This window comes from Lingula anatina, chromosome 3 (assembly GCF_051362555.1).
Source record: "Lingula anatina isolate TDL-2025a chromosome 3, LinAna3.0, whole genome shotgun sequence".
Classification (NCBI taxonomy): domain Eukaryota; kingdom Metazoa; phylum Brachiopoda; class Lingulata; order Lingulida; family Lingulidae; genus Lingula; species Lingula anatina.
Genome location: NC_141769.1, coordinates 17,582,045 through 17,605,750, shown reverse-complemented (window position 1 = coordinate 17,605,750; position 23,706 = coordinate 17,582,045). Strand labels below are relative to the sequence as shown.

Sequence of the window (23,706 nt, the reverse complement as noted above, 5' to 3'; positions counted from 1 at the left end):
TACAATATTATTTACAGGTATATTGCAAATATACTACTAATAATAATCATATGAATAATAAAAGCGTAGGTGAATAAAACAATTAAAATGATTAATGCTTGTTATAATAGTAATAGTCTAAACAATAAACCTTTATCTGATAAAATGAGAAAATATACATGTATAATTTCAGGTATTACATTTTAATTGTGCAAATAAGAGTGTTTTCAAGTATTTTTTTAAAACCTCAACACTATCAATAGTCCGAATGTGTGAGGGTAGTTCATTCCATATATAAAATGGGTGCTGCAAATGGAAATGCCTTGTGGTCGTAGGATTTATTTGTTTTTTGTTATCAAAAAATATCATCGACTTCATTCAATACAAGAATTTGGAATTGACCAACATTTTATCAATATACCACGATAATGATATTATACGATATTATATTAGTACCGTGCACTATTTTACATCGGACACTAACGATTTGAAAAGTCGAAAATGAAATAATTGTATATTTTCAAAGAAAGATGTTTTATGATAAGTGAAACTGTAAATTTCTTCACTGACCTTCTTCGTCCACTCTAACATATGCTTGATGAACAGCTGTAGATATGAACAATTGTCCCGGAGCACCGCCTATACCACTCAGGTCTGCTTCCCCGTCCACAAACATATACGTCATACCAAGTTTCTTCAGATGGTCCGCAAGCTTAATGGTAACGCCCTTTATTTCAAATCGGGGCAAATAAACATCCACGGGCCTTTTGGCCAGATTTTTCACCAGGGAGTTAAGCTCGACGCTGTTGATTGCACTCTCAAGCTGAGGAAGACCGTCGGGTTCATTGGGGAGAAGGACCAACATGCTGACATTTCCGGTATACGGTAGTTCTATTATTTGGCAGTTCCATTTTGTGCTAATACCATAACGGTGTGCCTGGCCTAACATTTTCATCATCGGAACTTTTGCCTAAAATCAGAATACCGCACCGTATTAAAACTTGTTGTGGTACTTTGAGAAGCATTAAGAATTTAATTTAATTTAGAAACTATATTATGAAATAGAATTAATATGATATTCAGGTGATCACTTTTCTGAAGATTAGAACGAATACCGGAGACGGTCGTGTAAACAATGTTCTACAGTAGGGCTCTGTCATACTAGAAAATAAAGATATTCAAGTAAAAAGCAATACGGGATTATATGTATGCAAAATGATTGATTTTTTTTCTTTTTAGACGTGTGAGCATTAAAAAAAAAGAAAACTAGCATGAATAACCAAAACCTATGCAGACCTACCTCCTGCCCTTTGCTTCTGAAAGGTAAGATAGATGTCATGGTGTAGTTAAATGGCATATTCCACTGTCCTTTGAAGTAGATGGCATTGGCCAAAACAAAGACAGTGCTTTTGGTAATTGTTCCCTTTGCCATAAGTTCTTTGATTTTATCATTTGACTGATTTCCCACCCATTTATTGATATGCACGCGAGACCCTTCGGGATTTGCCATGAAATCCACAGACTCAGGTACTGCATTAAAATAGTCTCGCATGTCGCTAAGGAATGTTTGTCGAAATGGAAAACGTTTGCTCCCAAAGAACCTGTTGGCGGATTTCAACGTGTAGTTGTTGCTTGCATTATGCAGTTTAGCGTTCAAGCCGCAGCGTGTGCCGAATTTCATCGCGCGGTTTATCTGATCTTCAGAAGTGCCGTTAGTGCCCAGTTGTAGCATGGCCAAAGCGGTGGAGATGTTAATAGGCGAGAAAAATATGTCTTTAACCTCTGTATCGGCGGTCAACTGCTTGTAAATAGCCAACCCAAATTCAGTGTTTAATACTGCTAGCTTTTGCACCGTGGCTCCAGATGACACCACAGAAAGTATATTGTCACAAATATCACAAACGCTGGCATGTTTGATTTCTGTAGGGTCCACGTTAGAGCGTTTTGCTAGACTGTGCGCTCTAGCTGGACAGCTTGGCTTTGATATCAAAGGGACGTCATTTATATGGACAAACAATCGGGACCAATAAGGTATTTTATCGGGCGTTTTACGATTCGATATACGCAATGAATGTTTAATGACATGTGTCAATTTCAACATATACAAATTCATAACCACAGGCCCAGTCTGATTCATCGCACTATAAGTTATCTCTCAGCTCTTGAGACACTTAAGTTTGATTAAAGGTTGATTACCCGGTAAAGCGCACTTACATCTTGTGTTAAGGGGGTTACTGGAAGCTCACCAGCATATTCAGCATATCTCAGCCGAGTGGAGACGGCGGAGATCAGAGGCGGATTGAGACCGTCTTGTGGGTCTTCCGGTCAGTTAACATTGACGGGTATCTATTTTTTTCTGTTGGAAGACTATCTGAAATGGAAGATGGTTCAACAAAGATTATTTGAAATACTGTCAGAAAATATCTCTGAATCCGCTCCTGGGGATAATAGTGACCCATAAGGTGGGGGGGGGTTTCATTTATCTATTTATAAAATGTTTTCTATTAAGGAAAAACACGTTAAATTTTACATTTATCTTCCCCATGTCCTTCATTATATTAGTAATTAAGGTATAAAAATAATAAAAAAATAAGTAAGAAAAATAGAGGGTTTTGTAAAGATAACCGAGATTTACAGTAAAAACATACTGTATATATGTCAAAGGCCCGGATCAAATCTAGTCCTATGCATAAAAAGCCCAGACACTATGTTTATTACGCCCTAAGACATATCCTGCACTTGTCATACAAACAAACTGGCAGCTTGGCCAATTAACTTGGTCAATTAACTTGGTCATTTAACTTGCTCATTATGCTGTTAACAATGCAAAGACACCATTAAGAATGGGTCCAGCCAGGGCGTAATAAACATAGGGTCTGGGCTTTTTATGCATGGGACTAGATTTGGTCCGGGTCTTTGACATATACAAGTTAGAACAATAACAACAATAACAATCACATAAGCCCGGTTACTAGTATTGAAAATAGATTTGGGATGGATTTTATAATTATTCATTTTCTCTTATTTCAGGAAACTAACTTGGTATAATTAATGGAACAACCGCCTCAAATGATCATATACTGTCAAATGATAATACTGGAAGGCTATGTTTACCTAGTTTTTGATCTTCATTCAGGAACACCATTAGAACTGTAAAAAATGTCCTAGCATAGATTGAGAACCGTAAGTGAACGTTAATGAGACAAATATTCGCAGGGTTTAACATCTGACCAGACATCAATGATAAAGTCACAGGGGCGTGACTTTTCTACATTGTAAAGCCCCTGACATAATCACAAATAACTCTGTTATCCTACAGTTTGTGGATGACTTTAAATCTATTATCAAGTTTTACACGTGTGTTTTTCCAGCACCTGGTCATGACATTTTTCAAAAATTGAATATATTTTGTTTGTTTTGATCAATCAGCCAGTAGTGGAATTTACATAGAGATAATTGCTAGACATAACGGCCATATGATTGTAAGATTTAGTTCTCGTGTCATTGATAAGAGGGTAAATGCTGCCGTACACTTGGTGCTATCCTCTGAGTGACAACTAATTGTGATTAATTTGAGTTAATTATTACTTATTTACTGACAGGACGTTTATGTCTTGCCAGTTAATAAGAAAGTGAGGTTCACAGGGTGATCAACAACTAGGTATGTTCGTTACAAAAACTTGACTGAATTTAACCGTCTATTGAAATATGAAAAGGAATGAATTTCATAAGCATCGTGGCGTTTCCCTTCTTTGCTTCTTGTTAGGCGAAACATTGGCAAACTCAAGCAGAGAACAACGGTGTTGCCGATATAAATGTGTAACCTTGTTTTCTGGGTGCTGAACACAATAGATCACTGTATGTCCTTCATTTTGCATTTGAAGTGCCTAAATAGAAATAGATTAGTCAGCGATATTGAGAAGCCCACTTGGAGAAAATTTTATGGATAGAGCGTCAATAAATGACTGCTTTATTATATATATGTTTAATATATATATATACCTGTATATTTATTTATTTACACAATAAAGATCACGGATAAATAGGCTAACAAAGGAAGTGTTTAGTTGACAATGAGAATCGATTCAATTTTATTTTAATAAAACGTAAGGTATTCTGCCCCAATTGATCGCCGCGTACCATTAAACAGTTATCAAATACAGTCGTAATCTTGAGCAATGGCAACTTGCCTTCTTTTCATGATAGATGGATGATGCCACGTGCACACGCTTTGGCCTTCACCTAGTTCCCCACACAAACATGCAAAGTAGGCTGTTCTTATTGCGATCCTGGTTCGCCTCAGGATGAAAAGACACCATTGCCAAGTTTTAGATAAAAACACTCCATCTTAAATACTAATTTTGGTCTAGCTTTATGTTAACTAGAAAAAAAAAGGGATTAAGTGTTTGTTGGCCGATATCAAATAAAGTCAAAGCCAGGTACAGTCATTTTTCGCTACATGGAAACACATGTTAGATTTTGAAGCCACCTAGAGAGATAACCCACTTGCCTGATGCACCAAGGGAACAGAAGACATCAAGGATGAAGATACGTTTACAGCTTTGGTTTTTGACAGTTTTCTGTCCGATTGCCCTTGCTAATTCGGATAAAAATAAGGACGGATCTTCTCAAGGTATTGTTCATTTTGCTATGGAAACATTCGTAATACAATTGCCTAGCTCTTACCACCTACCATTTCGGCAAGAAACAAGCTAGTTATCCACTGTCGCCAGTCACAGTCGCAAATTTACAAGTTATCAGTTCGACAGGGCACAAATATATATAGTCCCTCACCTACAGTGGCCCATCGTTTCATTGTGTTAAAAGATCCAAGGGCCAGACAATTTTCACGGTGCATGAATATAAACAGTTAAATACCCACAATAAATTCGGCAACCGTAGGATGCGCCAATATACAGATAATTGCGATAGTATTTATGTCGAAATATCAAAATGAATAGCCCTGCCGTTCCAATCGGCAGTCCTCGGCTGTCGAGTGCGGAGACTTTCGAGTAGTTCCGAGTGCTGCCGTTCGACCCTTTAAATCAATCAAAGCAACGGAAAGGGATCAAGTGACCACTTGATCTACAGAGTTCAAATTCACATGATGAAAGTCTCAATATTTGAGAAATGATGACAGTGCATAAAATAATATTACATAATGTTTAAAGGCATAAAAAACAATACAACTGCTTATGTGGAAATACAGAAAATGTGCACAGCCTCAGCCACAGTCACAAATGCCAATGTCTGAGAAAAAAAGGAAAACATAACAAAACAAGAAAAGCACTCCGAGAGCGCAGACCTCTGCCAAGGCAGCAATTGTTGATTATTATTGATTATTGATTGATTATTGAGCCAGACAACCACCAAATACTATCATTGTCCTCTTTGGCCCACTTCTGACAGTTCCTGAAAATTTCATCAAAATCGGTCCATAACTTTTTGAGTTATGTTGATGACAGACAAACAGGGGTGAAAACATAACCTCCTTGGCAGATGTAAATATAATTCCAATGAAGCTGCTATTCAAACTTTTAATCTTCGAGTTTGATATATATATATATATATATATATATATATATATATATATATATATATATATATATATATTAAAATCTTATTTGCAATATTTAACAATATTTAACTCACCTGCATAATTATCATTGCTTCCTTATTATTAATCTAGCAGAGAGCTTAACCTTTGGGAGTTTACAGGGAAATATCAACAAGTGTGCCTTATGTAATCTCATTTAATGGCCTATTAATTTGGCAAATGACTTTATAACTCTGAGCTTAGCTAAGTGATACCCAAGGGAAATTTACAGACTGACCCTCTCAAAGGTCTTTCAGGCCCATAAGTCACATGTTAAGAAAATCACAAAACAATAATGCACAAAATAGGAGACTACCAATTCTGATGCAATAATACATTATGTTTAACTGCACAGTCAACATCAAATTTGAATTATGCACAACAGGTAACACCGACGAAAGTAAAAGCATAAGGCTTCAGGTCCATCAGAGTTCAAGCTTATACTTAGAAAGTGCCAGAATGAGAAATATTTCACACAAAATTGCATAAATTCAATAATAAATGAAAACCCAATTGACCTGGCTTTCTAAATTGAACTGCATGCCAAACCTAAAAATCATACTTGTAAGTTAAAAATAACAATAAGTAACACATTTTTCTTTTTAATATGTTTGCAGTAGCAGTACCAAAAGATTTTTGTCAATTTTGATGTAACATTACATAATAATTATCACCAATTTTTGATTATTGACTTATTGACTATAAATAGCATGAACATGTAGAACATTTGATTACCATTTGGCTTCATGTCCATGGGAGCTCCAAGTCCCACAATGAATATGCCAAAAAGATAATAATGAATGTTTCACTAAAATGTATAACTTCCAGAAAAAGAAGCCAATTAGACTGTTTTCCAACTCAGGCTGCATTTTAGTCCTGTGTTTCTTTTTTGAAAGTTTGACAGTCATATAAGTAACACGGTTTTCCCATAATGGTCATCATGGCAGCAGCACCAAAATTTTGTTTTCTTCTATTTTGATGCAACATTACATAATGCTTAACAGCATAATGACCATCAATTTTTTATAATAAAATAAACGTATCATGAATTTTCAGAAAATGTGACTAGCATGGGTCTTCAAGCCCGTGGAGGTTCTAAGTCACACCTAGAAAATGCCAATAAGTGAAAAATTAAATTTTCACAAAAAATGTTTAATTGCCAGAAAAATTTACCAAACAGAGTGCATTGCCTACTGGAGCTGTATTTTAGTTCCGTGTTTCTTTCCTGTAAGTTTGAGAACAGTAAATGGCATGATTTTCCTTAAATGGTCATCATGGGAGCAGTGCCCAAAATAGGGGTTTCTTCAAATTTTCATGCAATATTACATAATGTTTAACAGCATAATGACTATCAAATTTTAATAATAAAATATCAGTATCATGGATAATCAGAAAATGTGACTAGCAAAGGTCTCCAGGCCCATGGAACTTCAAAGTCGCATCTTGAAAATGCCAAAATGTAAACAAGACAGCACTGTTCTGAAATGGGTTTATTTCCATTTTTAACACTTTTTAACATAAAACAAAATAAACAGTTTACTGCCATTTTTATATGACCAACTAAGAAAATTGATGAGATGGGAAAAATATCAATAGAACAGCGTCAAATGTCCAATTTCCTCCATTCTGAGATTCTGAATATAGTGGATGATTAAATCTGACAAACTGCAATGATATGTTTATTTCCATTTTTGACACTTTATTACACAATACACGATAACAAGTTTACCATCATTTTAACATAATCAACTAACAATATTGTAAAGATGCAGGACATGTAAAACAAACACTTTTACGTATCTTATTAGTTAAATAATGAGACTATTAACATGCCTAAGAATTGAATCTGAGGAAATGTGAAAAAAAGCATAACTTCTAAAATAATGGCCCGATTACGCTGATTTCGAACTCAACCTGCGTTTTAGTAAGATTGACCACTCCTGTGAGTACAATGATTTTTCTGATATTGTGTTATAGGTGCTGCATATATGCTGAAAAAGTGAAAAAAACAGCATAAATTCCCTAAAAGTGGCCCGATCATGCTGATTTTCGAACTTGACCTGCAAATTATGAAAATTCATCAGTTCTGTAAGTTTCAAACCAAAAGAAAAAACAGTTTTCCACTTATAGTGTTATCGGCAAAAGTGCACGGCAACGGCGACGACGGCGACGACAGCGACGGCGACGGCGACGACAGACGCAGATGACGGCTATATGTACAGACACATCTACAGACACATCTGTACATCTGTGTTTGTACATAAAAAGACAAGAGAGAACACATATTTCAAATAAAAACATCTAGATACCTGGATACACAAATGATTTAGAAAATACAGAGCAGACCGCAATTTCTTGATTGTTGCAAGTGCAATTGTATATACAATCACTATGATTTAACTATCAAATAAATTAATAATAATGAAATAAGATAAGACAGTAGCATGTGAGTTTATCACATGATTGACACTAAGTGATACTGACAACTAATTACATATATCCTCATGATTCAAAGGGCATAGGGTAGGTACCTGTATAGGATTAAACATATTAGTGGCTCAGCGTGTTCCTTTTATGAGGAACTAAGTTGTAACAAACTACAGACAAATGAGACCCACTGTTTAATAAATATCTGTTGCAACAAAGACAAATTAATCAAGCTTAAGTTGTAACAAACTACAGACAAATGAGATCCACTGTTTAATAAATATCTGTTGCAACAAAGACAAATTAATCAAGCTTATAGATCTAATAAGTAAAAGGGAGCCCACTAGCATTCTGCTGCCCAGATTAATATAAGATGCCTTGAATAAAAGTGCCTCCTCTCTTTGACTGAACTACATCTACCAGTCATCCTACTCATTATCATTATTCCTTTATTGATACTGTTTGTCAACACATTTCTTCATTGATGCTATTTATGTATGCCTTTATTGATTCTATTCATAAGGGAAAGTCAAAGGATTATTCCTAACAGTCCTAATTAAATTAATCACATTGCAGCTCTGTTCTGAGAAAAGCTACCCTACTTTTTCTGGCTCACAAGATACAGTAAATATTCCCTAAAATACATTCTCATTGAAGTTGGGCTTAGCCTATACATCTTTATATCCACTAATGGGTGCACATGTGCAGCAATGTATTGGGGGGGGGGGGGACTCCACAAATAACATTAAATATTCTACCATGATACTTAAGCCCTTGTCTCATAAAATCCCACCATAACATTTGTTTGTATATCTTGTTGTGTGAAGCCTTACATTATTTTGTGTAAATGCAATGCTAATATCAATGAACTAATAATGAGATGTTAATCATGGCAAGAACATCCAGCTAGCTTGTACTATCTTATTCAACAGGAAATGAGTTGTTTAAAATTTAAAACCTCTAAGTATGTACAAATAAAATAATAATAACACTAATAAACTTTTTTTATCATTTTCTTCTTTTCTTTCTTTCATATCACTTTTATCAGTCACATGTTGTTATGTAACATCAGCCACGTACGATGTAAACATCACACGATCGGGGCTGACTTAAAAACAAATTACAATATGTTGACATACCTTCTTCAGCAGGACTGCCTTGTTTCTCAGCTTTCTCATACTTCTTTGCCGCCTGATATAACCCCTTCTTGTTTGTTAGCTTTCTGTAGCAAGAAAAGTGACATCGTGGTTTGGGTTCCAAATCATGGAATCCTTTGCCTAAATCCGTACGGATCCACTGAACAGCAGCGGCTTCTCTGCCACCATATTTCAGCCATTGTTTAGCGGCGACTCTAAAAGTGACCCAGCGAACACGTGTGATAGTACATGTATCTACAGTCTCTGAGCTACCTTCTTCAACACGAAAGATGAGAATTTCCCTTACGAAAATTTCTTATAGGATTTCCTATAAGATTTCCTATAGGATCCTATAGGAAATCATATAGGAAATCTTATAGGATCATATAGGAAATCCTATAGGATCCTATAGGAAATCTTATAGGAAATCCTATAGGATCCTATAGGAAATCTTATAGGAACCTATAGAAATTCATATTAACTGCTTTGAATATTTTTACAGTTTTTTATTTATTGTTGGATCTTGGGCAAAATTGGTAATAGGCACTGGTCCCTCAAAACAAAAGAGAGTATCATGTTTACATTCTTTATTCAATATGAATAAATGTATGTACATATTCCACAGTATGGTATGCAACCAGCTTACTAGAGAATTGTTTCATAGATTTTTGCAAATTTAATGGTGTTGCTACTGCTTTTTAATTATAAGTTCTATAAGTTATCACAAGGATCCAATATGTCTTGTCAAGCTGTGGCGTCACTGTCTTTTTCTTGTGTGCATTCGAACTCCTGCCAGAATGAGTGGCTAAAACCTCCCTTGGCCAGACCGTGTCCATTGTCAGCATACTGCTATAGTCACTTAATAATTGAAGAATTTCAGACAAAAGTCTTTTGCACATTGTTCAACTTAACTGTGATAGCCTTCTTAACCTCCGTCTGAGTTGTGTTGAACCATTTGCAGACCTATTCTGAAAGAAAGACATTGTGAATTTCAATTAATTGTACATGTCTACAAAAATGCAAAATGATGAAGGAAAAATTGTCTAATGAGATCAATTATAATCATTGCACCGATTCTATTTTGAGCAATTCATAGCCTTTTTTAGTTAACTGAATTTTTTTCAAAGACAAGGTATTAAAGCTGGATAATTTGTAATACAAAATATATAAAGAACATGAACATATTTCATAGGACCAAGCCCACAGGAACAATCAGAAACGAATTTTAAAATGCAGAAATCCGCAGTGGAGAAACCTCTACTCTGGTTAAATATGCAATTGGGCCATTACAGAGCTGCCAGGGCCAAAAAAAAGTCCCAAAAACTCATAGAAAACTAATTTCCGAGGGTAAACAGTAATTCCATATTCTCACCTGTCTTTGCTTCACCTAAATCATCAGTCCAAACCACAAAAAAGCAACCCCCAAGTTAAAATTTATAGCCTTTGTGTAAGCAAAATGGTCAGATTTTCACAATGGACATTTCATTTCCATTATGTATAGGTTAGCAAAAAATAATTTTAAACAAACTATGGTGTTTACCTCACATTAAGGGTTGAAAAGAAATTGAAGGGAAAGAAAACTTGGCAAATAAACGATCCTGAAGAACATGTGAGGTAATGAAATTTGCCCTGACAGCCCCTCTAACATGTTAATTGTATGTTATTTATAAGCATGGGTCTTTCTCAGTTATATATCATGATGGTCCCTTGGAGGCAGTTGTGGATAACATTTAATAGATAATTTTTAATAAATCACAAACCAAAAGTTAAATGAAATGTAATTTTTTTTAGATTCAACTGCATTTAAAGAAATAAATGATGAGCAATTGATCACAGTTTTATATGAAATAAAGAAACGTACTAAACAGTGATTGCATTATGTATATCCTTGTTTCTTTGTTGGCTAAAAAGGAAGCTATACATTATAAACTATAACTTGTTTAATGTAATATAGGTATGATGTTTACAAGGTACACTACAAATTAGATCAATTATCTCATTTTCAATTTGATTAGATGCCCAAATGATCCAATGCATTACTGTAATACATACCTTCCTAAATCCGATTTTTCTACACTCTGTACCCTTCCACTATGCTCCTGAATTTAAACTGTCTTGATACAGGCCTACCCAACTACCAGCACCGAATGATCCTGAATTCACCGGTAGATCAGACCACACTACCAGTTTTCAAGGTGTGTGTCAGATCGCATTATACAGTATCATACCCTAACCAAATTTTGAGTGGTGATGCAATACTTTTCAACCCCGCTGAGAATCATCACTATCACATCGAGTACTAGGCAAGAGCGGTGTCGCGTCTGATACTGTGTAATGCGATCTGACACACACCTTGAAAACGGGTAGTGTGGTTTGGTGAATTCAGGATCATTCGGTGCCGAGTCTGGTAGTTGGGTAGGCCTGTGATAGCTGTATACTCATTTGCTGCTTGTCTCATATATACAAAGACTTTGACAGGATACCACACATCTGATAACACCTAATAGGCGGTCACTGTTACTAGTGTAACAATAGCTACAGGAGTAGTGACCTACTAATAGGTGCCAGGCTAACAAAAGAAATTCACAGTTGTTGAATCTGTGGTTATGGCTGGTGAAGTAGGGCATTCTCTAGCTAACATCAGTTGACTGTTAAACCTTACAAATGATTGGGCATGGTTTATAATAAAATGTATCTTTATAAACATATTAATTTGTCCTCGTTTACCATTCTTTATGAGGGACAGTATTAATGTTCACTTACTTTTACATTATATTTTATATATTAGGCAGGATTGCACTTTCACTTTTTAAAACAGCCAAGGTCAAGTAAAATCTGATTAGATAAGGTTGACTTTCAATATAATAGAAGAAATATGAAGTAAGTGAATATGATCACACAAAAAGTAAAAATACATAATATTCTGATATTTAGACCAAATTCATAATTTTTCATATAACCCGGCCTTATAAAAATTCCCAATATGAATTAGCATAGGATTTCCTATAGGAATTCCTATAGAATTTCCTTTAAGATTTCCTATAGGATCCTATAGGAATTTTTGTAATGGTCTGAACATAAATTTAAAATTAAAATTATATACTGATATTTAGACTAGATTCATTATTTTTATTCAACCTGCCCTTATAAAAATTCCCTGTATGAATTAGCATAGGATTTCTTATAGGTTCCTATAGAAATTCCTATAAGATTTCCTATAGGATCCTATAGGAATTTTTGTAATGGTCTGAACAAAAATTTTAAAAAATAATTTCAGCTTCAATGATTTGGTACAAAAACATTCCTAATGATAAAATATTTCTCCATAAAAGATTACTTTACAAATGATCATTTTTTTCAAGTTTTCTATAAAAATTAAAGAATTTCTATAGAATCCTATAGAAGACTATAAGATTGTGCATTATAAACAATAAAAGACTTTAATAGTGATATATAATTGACAATTCAACTGATAAAATTGACCTATATCAAATATTTATTGTTTAGAATGATATTTGTTTATAAGATATGCATTTTTCTCAAGATTTTAACTTACAACAATTTCCTATAGGATCCTATAGGAAATCCTATAGGAAAGGATCCTATAGGAAATTTTCGTAAGGGTTGGCGAAAATTTCACGTCTCCCTCCTCAGAATCTCCATAACAGTCGGCCATGCTGCTTTGTTTACATAGCTTGGCCTGATGGGAAGGTGACGTGACCCCCTTTCCGTTGCTTTCATTTGTTTTAAAAGGCTCGAACGGCGGGGCTATTCGTTTTGATATATCGACATAAATACTATCGGGATTATCTATATGTTGGCGCATCTCTCGTTTGCCGAATTTATTGTGGATATTCTTTAACTGTTTATCTTCATGCAACGTGAAAATTGTTTGGCCCTTTGGCCAATTGAAGGAAAGAGCTTTTCTAAACGCCTTTATTCGTATCAGGTGGGGGACTAAAACTCGTGGTCAACTGTCACGCAGTATTTTGAAATAAATCGTAGAAATATACAATTAATGCTGCTCACCCTTGGAAAACAAAAAATAAAACCCCATAACGTCATGCAATAATAGCAAATAATGGTCTAAAATAACTCATACTATGTTTTTATACTTTTATTACGCAATAGTTTGTATCTCACGTGTAAATACGTGTGACATGTACCTTCTAAACACTTTAAGAGGGCCTTTAGGTAGTATATTTACCATAGACAGCGGGGGAGTGTTATCTTAAGCTAGCTCGTGTTTACCGGATTTAACGAGACAGCTTGGAAAATTTGGGCGAAAAGTAATAACCGATATGCATTCTGGACATTCAAAGCAAATTATAGGTTCAACGTACACTTTATCGGCTTCATAAAACACACGCACACTTTTATTAATTAAACGTTTGGATTACTTTTCCTATCTTGAATTTTCATATAAAAAGAAAATACCAAAATGAAAACAAAAAGGACAAAATGAACGTGATATCGTATGCACATGTACATGTATAAGCCACAACTTCAATTGTTTATATCGGTGTGCCAATTCATGTTATGTGAGGCAAATTGAAGATACAAAAAAGTTAACAATTTCACAATTTGACAAAAAACATCATTCATTTCTTTTTCTTTTGTCAGTTTCATGTTCAAACTCTCAGTGGGTTGGGTATCCAAGAGGCAACTCTCGTACGCAGTTTAAACTATCCTGCACCAAACAGACATGGGCATTCGCTCACAAAGTCTGCCAGGATTTAGGGGGAACCCTCGCCGTGGTTGACAGTAGGGACGAGAATAAATTTTTGTCCGATTTGATAAAGAACGTGGGGGAAGCGTGGGTCGGCTACACTGTCAGAAGATCGTCAGTTTCCTGTAAACCAAGGTAACTACAAAAAATTAAGCTGTTTACCAAATTATGTTAATTTAAAGATATTTACAGGCATATATGTATCCTTCACTAAAATGTGAAAAGTTAATACATCTAACAGCGAATATATATCAATCACAGACATAGGGTATTAATACAATGTATCAAGGTAGAGTATATACATTTGTCCTCTTGTTTAGCGACTGCTTAGTGAAAGAAAGATTGTTGTGCTATATCATATCACTTTTTTATATCTTATCACTTTTTAAACTTTATTGTTGCAGTCAAAATAAAGAAAAAAGGTATGTTTATATTATGACGGATCCCTGGGAGACACAGTGTGGCACATGCCCTATCCATATATCTCCTCTGATACCTCAAATATAAATTTAAGCTTTCTCCCCAACAATAATTAATTATTAATAAAATAGTAAATAAAAGCACGACAAGAGAAAATGGTCAATTTTATACATGCTCCCCCCAACGCCAGCAGCAATATCCCGGATACTAAATTACAAACAGAGACTACGGGGGAAATAATAAACGAAGATCATAGTCAATCAATAGAGTCATATAGATAATTTTCTTAACCAATTTGAACATCCCAAAGTACTTTTACGCATACGATGGAGGGTAGGGCAAATTTAGGGTCTGACCTAGAACGCAGTCGAAGAAGGATATTGCCTGAAATATAAATCATATGAAGCATATAGATTGGAACTGAATATTTCTTTAAGCGTGTGTATGATCGTCATCTTGGTTTAAGGCTTGGTCTTTGTCTTTGATTTTCAGTTCTGTAACGGGAACTTACTACAGCTATCTGGCCATTTCTGACGACAGGTGTAAGACTAGTGAGTATTTCAGTACATTTGTATTTGTTTTCCCACTCGGGTCTTTTATCAATCATTTTGGGCCAAGACTCACACAGGTCAATGTTTGTTTTAAAAGATAAATGATAGTTTTTTTTTTTTCTCAAATAGACCTAATGTACCTTTTCCCCTTGGTAAAAACAGAACTTTGATGAGTTTGTGAGCATTTGGCCGTATAAATACTTTTATTAATTTTCAAGAACATTTTTACACTTATTAACGTGTTTACAAACTGACACAAATGCCTTCGTGTTCTTTAAGAAAGAGGTAGCACATGTGGGTATTTAAAAACAACCGACACTTCAAAAATACGAGATGATGACTGCAATGAATTACGGCGGTTTGTTTGCGAGAAGCGGGCAGGTAAATATGTTTTCCTTTTTTTCCATTCCTTATGGTGTTCAGCATAGTCTTCGTTTTGTTGTGAAAAAGATTTAAATGGAAAGCCTATCAGCCAGAAAAAAGATCAGAACGGACATTGAAATATTCTATATCATCTGCTAGACAGCTAAGACACATAGAGGTTACGTTTGGACGAATGCTGAAAATCAAGGGTGGTAAAATTAGTATAATTAAGTTTGATTGATAATAGGTTATTCTCGGTGTTCTTGAAAACGTCCAAAATTTTGCATAATATATGGATTTTATAATAATAATAATAATAATAATATTATTATCATTATTATTATTATTATTATTAAGACGTAATCTATCAATCCTGGTAGGCTTGACTGCCTCTTTTGTACCAAACCGTTGTTACATTATCTGGTATGTTTCACGGTTGATCTGAAGCCACGCCCTAATTCATAACTGGACATGGGATCGATTGAATATTTTGCCCTTTTCACAGAAAGTGCATCAACTTCAAGACCAACATCAACAGCAACGGTGTGTTCTGCAAACCCCTGTAAAAACGGCGGAAAATGCAAGGAGGCTGGTAATAAAAGCTCTATCTCGGGGTTCGTCTCCGCTTTATTTAAACCGAAGGGGAATTCTAGTTCCGCAGAGAACACTGGTTATAGTTGTGAATGTCCTGCTGGCTTCGGTGGCAGCAACTGTGAAAAAAGACGTAGGTATACATGTAGTTTACGTGTTTTGTGCAAAACGATCCAAAAAGATCACAAATAATTAAAGGTGATAATTTCCTATATAATTTTTCAGAAATTAACGAAAAAAAAAAAAATAATAAAAAGGAGGATTAATCGACATCATGATGCAATTAAAATTTTTCATGATATTTCCCACTACCCAGAATGCACGATGCCTTCAAGTCCATCCAAAACCATAACGATTCAGGACCGAAACAACGTAGGAGAAAACATCATCTACAGGTGTTACTTTGGTTACACAGTTGTTGCTGGGGATCTCGAGCGAAGATGTGAAGTTCAAGGATCGTCAACTAAATGGAGTGGGTCGGCACCAACGTGTGTCCGTAACGGTAAATGCGCTGCTTTTGTTTAAAATCGGTAACAGTTTACTTTGATATATTTATTGTGAATGGAACACCCTACATCGCAATAGAGCGTTTTAGATTGGAAACATATTTTATGCATAACAATCAAATCAAATTGATATGATTTGGCTCATGAACGCGCGTGCGTGTGTGTGTGTGTGTGTGTGCGTGTGTGTGTGTGTGTGTGTGTGTGTGTGTGTGTGTGTGTATTTTGTCTTGCAAGATTGAAATCCAGGCAGTTTTAAAATCCGATTAGGCAAGACTAATTGTGAAAAGATTAATCACGTCCATAGTAAAGCAATATTAGTAATAGAATATTTAGTTTAGTACATCTTTTATTAACTATCTTGCATATGGAGGAATACAGAACAATTTTATTTTTATTACTTTTTCGCCTCACAGAAGCTTTCGTAGGGCTGTATAACAGCCCTGTATGTATTTTGATAAACATTTTGAAAATTCCGAGCTTCCTACATGACGCTATGAATTAAACAGTTTCGGGGGAATGGAAAATTCTGGTACCAACGGTAAGGGAAATGCCTCTCTTACAACACGTCGTGCGTGCTAAGAGATCGTGCGTCCATCGTTGTCGCAGGATGAAAATTAAATCGCCGCGGACGTATGTCAGGCCTACCCAACTACCAGACTCGGCACCGAATGATCCCGAATTCACCGGTAGATCGGACCACACTACCCGTTTTCAAGGTGTGAGTCAGTACGCATTTCACAGTATCATACCCCGAACAAATTTTGAGTGGTGATGCAATACTTTTCAACCCCTGAGAATCGTCACTATCACATCGCGTACTAGGCAAGAGCGGTGTCGCGTCTGATAATTATTGTTTCGCTTGGTAAAAGCAAGAGCCAGACTAACTAGTTATTAAGTAAATATGGATACTGACGCCAAGATAATCCATATGCTATATTGTAATCTTACATATCTAATGGTCAATTTCCATCTATTCCAGAGTGCTTTAGATCCCCCTGTCAAAATGACGGTAAATGTACAAACACTGCTGACGGATACAAGTGTTCTTGTCCAACTGGTTTTACTGGAAGAAGATGTGACGTAAACATTAACGATTGTGATCCTAACCCATGCCTTTCAAACGGAAGATGCTTAGACGGTATAAATAAGTACGTTTGCCTTTGTAATGTTGGTTTCACTGGGAAACACTGCCAGACAAACATTAACGAGTGCACATCGAATCCGTGTAAACATGGCACTTGCCGCGACCTTAAGGCTGCATACGCTTGTCATTGTGATCATGGGTTCACCGGTGTCCATTGTGAAACGAATATAAACGAATGCGCATCCCAACCTTGCAAAAATGGCGGCAGATGTGTCGATGGAGTGAATGGATTCCAATGTACCTGTCCAGCTGGGTTCACTGGTATCCATTGTGAAACGAATATAGACGAGTGTTCCTCCCAACCTTGTACAAATGGCGGAAGTTGTGTCGATGAAGTCAATGGATTCAAATGCACTTGTCCAGCTGGGTTCACTGGTGTCCAGTGTGAAACAAATATAGACGGATGTGCCTCCCAGCCTTGTGAAAATGGCGCCTTCTGCGCAGATAAAGTCAATGGATTTGCTTGTGAATGCTTATCGGGATATTCCGGTTTAACTTGCAATGTGAATGTAAATGAATGTTCCTCGAACCCGTGTCTCAAAGGACTTTGCATAGATGCAGTGAATGGATACAAATGCCTCTGTCCGGCTGGTTTCACTGGCAAACGTTGTGAAACAAACATTGATGAGTGCGCCTCTGGTCCTTGCAAAAATGATGGCGGATGTGTTGACACAGTCAATGGATTCAAATGCACCTGCCCAGCTGGGTTTACCGGTGTCCAGTGTGAAACGAATATAGACGAATGTGCCTCTCAACCTTGCAAAAATGGCGGCTTTTGTACAGATGAAGTCAATAAATTCAAATGTGATTGTGTGGCCGGGTATACGGGTTTGACCTGTGAGACAGACGTAGACGAATGTTCTTCTACTCCTTGTAAGAACGGCGGTAAATGCAATGATGCTGTTAATGGCTACAGTTGTACTTGCCGTGGTGGATGGACCGGTCCGTTATGTGAGGTTGCCATTGATGAGTGCTCATCTATCCCGTGTCAACACAACGGTTTATGTAAAGATGAGATCGACGGCTATACGTGTACCTGCCAAAGAGGATATACTGGCAATAACTGCCAATTGGACATAGATGAATGCAAATCGTCGCCTTGTCAAAATGGTGCCACATGCAGAGACGCCGTCAACAAATATAGCTGTGAATGTCTGCCTGGTTATACTGGCTCTGAATGCCAGACCAATGTTGAAGAATGTGTGTCTAACCCTTGCAAGAACGGTGCAACATGTATTGATAGTGTAAATGGATTCACGTGTTCATGCAAACCTGGATTTGCCGGTCTTACATGCCAAACCAATGTTGATGAATGTGCTTCTAACCCTTGCAAGAATGGTGCATCATGTATTGATGGTGTGAATGAATACACGTGTGCCTGCAAACCTGGTTTTACCGACCCAACATGTGGAACCAATATCGATGAATGCGCATCTAACCCTTGCAAGAATAGTGCAACATGTATTGATGGTGTGAATGGATTTACATGTTCATGCAAACCTGGTTTTACCGACCCTACATGTAAAATCAATATCGATGAATGTGCATCTAACCCTTGCAAGAATAGAGCAACGTGTGTTGATGGCATAAATGGGTTCACATGTTCATGCAAACCTGGATTTGCCGGCCTTATGTGCGAAACTTACGTTGATGAATGTGCATCTAACCCTTGCAAGAATGGCGCAACGTGTATTGATGGTGTGAATGAATACACATGTGTCTGCAAATCTGGATTTGCCGGCCTGACATGCCAAACCAATGTTGATGAATGTGCATCTAACCCTTGCAAGAATAGAGCAACGTGTGTTGATGGCATAAATGGATTCACATGTTCATGCAAACCTGGATTTGCCGGCCTTATGTGCGAAACTAACGTTGATGAATGTGCATCTAACCCTTGCAACAATGGTGCATCATGTATTGATGGCATAGATGGATTCATATGTTCATGCAAACCTGGATATGCCGGCCTTATCTGCGAAACTAACGTTGATGAATGCGTATCTAACCCTTGCATGAATGGTGCAATGTGTATTGATGGTGTGAATGAATTTACTTGTGCATGCAAGCCTGGATTTGCCGGTCTTACATGTGAAACAAATATCAACGAATGCGCATCTAACCCTTGCGTGAATGGAGCAACATGTATTGATGGTGTGAATGGATTCACATGCTCATGCAAACCTGGATTTGTTGGCCCAACATGCGAAACCAATATTGATGAATGTGAGTCTAATCCTTGTAAGAATAGTGCAACATGTTTTGATGGTATAAATGGATTCACATGCTCATGCAAACCTGGTTTTACCGATGCTACATGCGAAACCAATATCAACGAATGCACATCTGACCCGTGTCAGAACGGAGCAACATGTGTAGATGGCGTTAACAGGTATAACTGTGTATGTCTGGATGGGCATACTGGTTCTTTGTGTGAAATCGATATAAACGAATGCGCATCCAACCCCTGTCTCAATGGAGGAATGTGTGCGGATGGCGTAAATGGGTATACATGCATGTGTCTCGCAGGGTTTTCAGGCTATAACTGTGAAACCAACGTTGATGAGTGCGAATCAAACCCTTGCCAAAATGGCGGCAGTTGCAAAGATGCAATCAGTGGATACATCTGCACCTGCCCGTCCGGTTTTACAGGATCAAACTGCGAGACTGATATCTATGAGTGTGCCTCTAATCCGTGTAAGAATGGTCTTTGTTTCGATGGAATAAACAGTTTCACTTGTATGTGTAGCTCTGGTTTTGCTGGTCCCACTTGCGAAATCAACATAAACGAATGTGCCTCCAACCCTTGTAAGAACGGCGCAACTTGCACCGACGATATTGGCAGGTACAAATGCAATTGTTTAGCGGGATATATTGGTTTGCATTGTGAATCCAATGTCGATGAATGTTCATCTAATCCCTGTGGTAGCGGAGGTACCTGCTTGGATGGTGTAAACGGATACACGTGTACATGTCCAGTTGGTTATACAGGGACTAACTGCCAGACAAACGTCGATGAATGTGCGTCTAACCCCTGTGGTAGCGGGGGAACCTGCTTGGATGGTGTAAACGGATACACATGCACATGTCCAGTTGGTTATACAGGGACTAACTGCCAGACAAACGTCGATGAATGCTCATCTAATCGCTGTGACAATGGGGGAACCTGCTTGGATGGTGTAAACGGATACAAGTGTAACTGTCAAGTTGGTTATACAGGGACTCACTGCCAGACAAACGTCGATGAATGTGCATCTAACCCCTGCAGCAAGGGACTATGTCTCGACGGAATCGACAGTTTTACTTGTCTCTGTCAGGCTGGATATGCCGGACCAACCTGCCTGATAGACATTGATGAATGTTCCTCCAACCCGTGCTTAAACGATGGTACTTGTGTGGATAAAGTGGACGAATACACGTGTATTTGTCCTGCTGGTTACAGTGGAGACACGTGTGGAGTGTTACTAACTACCAGTGCCAGTGCCACCACGATTCTGCCCACCACGACGGTTACAAAGACGACAAAGGGTGAGTATATATATATATATATATATATATATATATATATATATATATATATATATATATATATGCATTGGCTAAAGGAGTATACGTACATCTTCAAATTGGAGATAATCATTTGTCTAGAATGGATTAAGATTACGATTTACCTACTACCAAGTAGTTCTACCTTTGAAAAGATAATGGAACTGGAAATTAACTGAAAGTGAATACTTTAATTCATCAAGTTAAATTATACTGCGATAATGAGAAAAATAAAACTAAAATCTGACGTTGAAATGGAGATCAAGACGTTTCGACCTTATGGCAGGGTTTTCTACACAGTGAAGGGAAGAACGTCACCACGCGTCATTGGAAACAACTCAAAATGAGTTGACCCGGGACGTTAAGGTCTCCGTTTCAATAAGTATTAGATTAAACTATTTTCTCATCATCTCTATTGTAATGAGCTAGTATATATAAATAATTAAACATTTGGCATCACGTGTATTTCTAATGGTTTCAAGATCCTTGCCATCCGAACCCATGCTTAGAAAAAGAACCAGGACAACCAATGATGTGCCAACCTTTTAACGGGGGCTATGGATGTTTTCCACCCAATGGTGAGTGCTAGAAAACAACATGGGGACTGAAGATGCTTTTGAAGCTTATAAAGCTCATGTCAGTCTAAGGAATTTATCAGTATCGCACTGATAAATAGTTTATATTGGCATTATCAGACAGTATATTTACCATAGGCATGGGGGGCATGATAGTGCTGTTCATAGCAGCCATGATTCAATACATCCACTACGTTTGGCCCGAGACTGGGAATGAAGGCTGGGTATACCATAAGGTAATTTAAATTTGATTAATAATAGGTGATAAAAAAATCTTCTTGAAAATACCAAAAAATTAGCATATCTGAGTCACAAAAAAGGATATAGAGACGAATATACACAAGGATCGTTCATATTTCTATGTAAACATTTGTTTTTTAAAACTTAGCATTTGGGCAAGACGCAACCTAGTAAGCCAATGTCCACAGTCACAATTTTACAAGTTATCAATTCGACAGGAAGCAAACTCGTGGTCAGTATTTTGGAATAAAACGTAGAAATATCCATAGGTGCTGTTTACCCTTAGAAATCATAAAAAATATAGAAACACATTTAGATAATATGGCACTAGGCCCATAATACATTGTACTAGTACTGTTTTGCTGCATGTATCACATGTATTACACAGCAGTTTGTATCTCACGTATATGTGCATGTGGCACGTTCCTTCTAAATACACTTTAATAGGGTTTTAAGAGAGTGCATTTACCACAGTTATCGGTGATGTGTTATTAAAACCAGTTCGTGTTTACAGGCTTTGAAGAGATAGCTGGGGAAATGTTGGCGAAAAAATAACAAATATGCATTAAGCACATTGACAGCAATTTATCATCACTAATTCCTCGTTTTATGAGTTAAAATAGAGACTCGTCTTTTAATTATAGGCTGATTTGTAAGCGGGCCCTGACTTGGATCGATTTAATGTTTTTGTCTTTTTCACAGGAAGTACATCTACAACAGCGCCATGTTCTGCAAATCCCTGCAAAAGCGGCGCGCAATGTAAGGAGACTGATTATGGCGCTACCGGTACGTTTAAAAACCAGCTCGGTGACTTCCAATGTATATGTCCTCCATTTTACACTGGCAAGTATTGTGAAAACCTAATCGATTTCTGTCAGTCCAACCCATGTCAGCATGGGTCCACTTGCGCTCCGAAGCTTGGGGGCTACAACTGCACCTGTCCAGCCACCCACAAGGGAACCCATTGCCAAACCCGTGTCAACCCTTGCACCAGCTCCCCCTGTCTTCATGGCGGACGCTGTATCACACAGCTCGATGGGACCTTCAATTGCACGTGCCCTAAGTTGTGGACCGGGACCCGCTGTGAGCGATGCCTGTGTCAGAACGGAGGTAGATGTGACTACAGTCCCACTGACGGCCACGTGTGTCGCTGCCAAGCTGGGTTCATCGGGAAGAAGTGTGAGACTCAGGAAAATGAGTGCAACAGCTATCCATGCTGGTATGGCACATGTATTGACTTGGTTAACGATTATAAATGTGCCTGTGACCCTGGCTACACAGGCAAAGACTGTAACGTCAAGTCTGGCAGTTTGATTGGGTAAAATATTGGAAGAGTTAAATACCCTTTTCACCTCGAGCGGTACACTTTTCTGTGTGATACTAGTTTGAAAGTGTGTCAACTATGTAGCCATGCAGGCAGTAACGTAAGATAGATCGCCTATAGGGTATTGTAACCTTTATTGCCATCTATACCGAAAATGATGTTTTCCTGCATCTAATAAATCAGAAATGCATCTATCTTTGTTCTGATTTAAAACGAAAATCTCAAAGAAAATCTACCAGAAAATCTAAACCATCGGCGTTTGCAATGCATAAGCATAGGCAACTCAAAGCTTTAATCGTCAATTTAACACCTTTCTATTTTGAGGTGAGACAGCAATCGGGATGCGGCGTAACTTTATCCCTGAACAGAATTTTATCTCAAAATTGGCAGTTTACCACAAGTGTATGGCTGTAATGCAGTGTCGTCATTTTTCTTTTAAAACGGCATACATTTACCGAGGGAGGGTGCTATCATAGTTGTTGAGACGGTATAAGAGTGGTGCTTAAAATTGTTAAATTATCATCACCATTAGATATATAAATATTATTCGTCAAAACGCGGTTTTAATTTCGTTTTTTC

The 23,706-nt window shown here is 37.2% G+C and overlaps 2 protein-coding genes across 3 annotated transcripts; one reads left to right on the top strand and one right to left on the bottom strand.

Annotated features, from left to right (window-relative positions):
• Positions 1–541: 541 nt before the first annotated feature.
• LOC112042211 (leukocyte elastase inhibitor-like) lies at positions 542–2,231 on the bottom strand. Its single transcript, XM_024076431.2, has 3 exons — positions 2,226–2,231; positions 1,280–1,957; positions 542–949 (listed from the first exon to the last, which is right to left on the bottom strand). The coding sequence occupies exons 1-3, from the start codon at positions 2,229–2,231 to the stop codon at positions 542–544; spliced, it is 1,092 nt and encodes a 363-aa protein (XP_023932199.2).
• Positions 2,232–4,480: 2,249 nt separating this feature from the next.
• LOC106178427 (uncharacterized) lies at positions 4,481–23,304 on the top strand. 2 transcript variants are annotated; one of them, XR_015333428.1, is made up of 10 exons: positions 4,481–4,612; positions 13,762–14,002; positions 14,780–14,838; positions 15,118–15,219; positions 15,707–15,925; positions 16,109–16,294; positions 17,278–20,970; positions 21,471–21,566; positions 21,952–22,035; positions 22,506–22,646. XR_015333428.1 is itself a non-coding variant. In XM_087008456.1 (9 exons), exons 1-9 carry the CDS (start codon positions 4,522–4,524, stop codon positions 23,123–23,125), a joined length of 5,307 nt encoding a protein of 1,768 aa, XP_086864582.1. In that variant the 5' UTR covers positions 4,481–4,521; the 3' UTR covers positions 23,126–23,304. The 2 variants fall into 2 exon arrangements, 1 of the variants encoding a protein (XP_086864582.1); XM_087008456.1 differs by lacking the exon at positions 21,952–22,035 and having other exon boundaries at positions 22,506–23,304.
• The last annotated feature ends 402 nt before the right edge of the window (positions 23,305–23,706 follow it).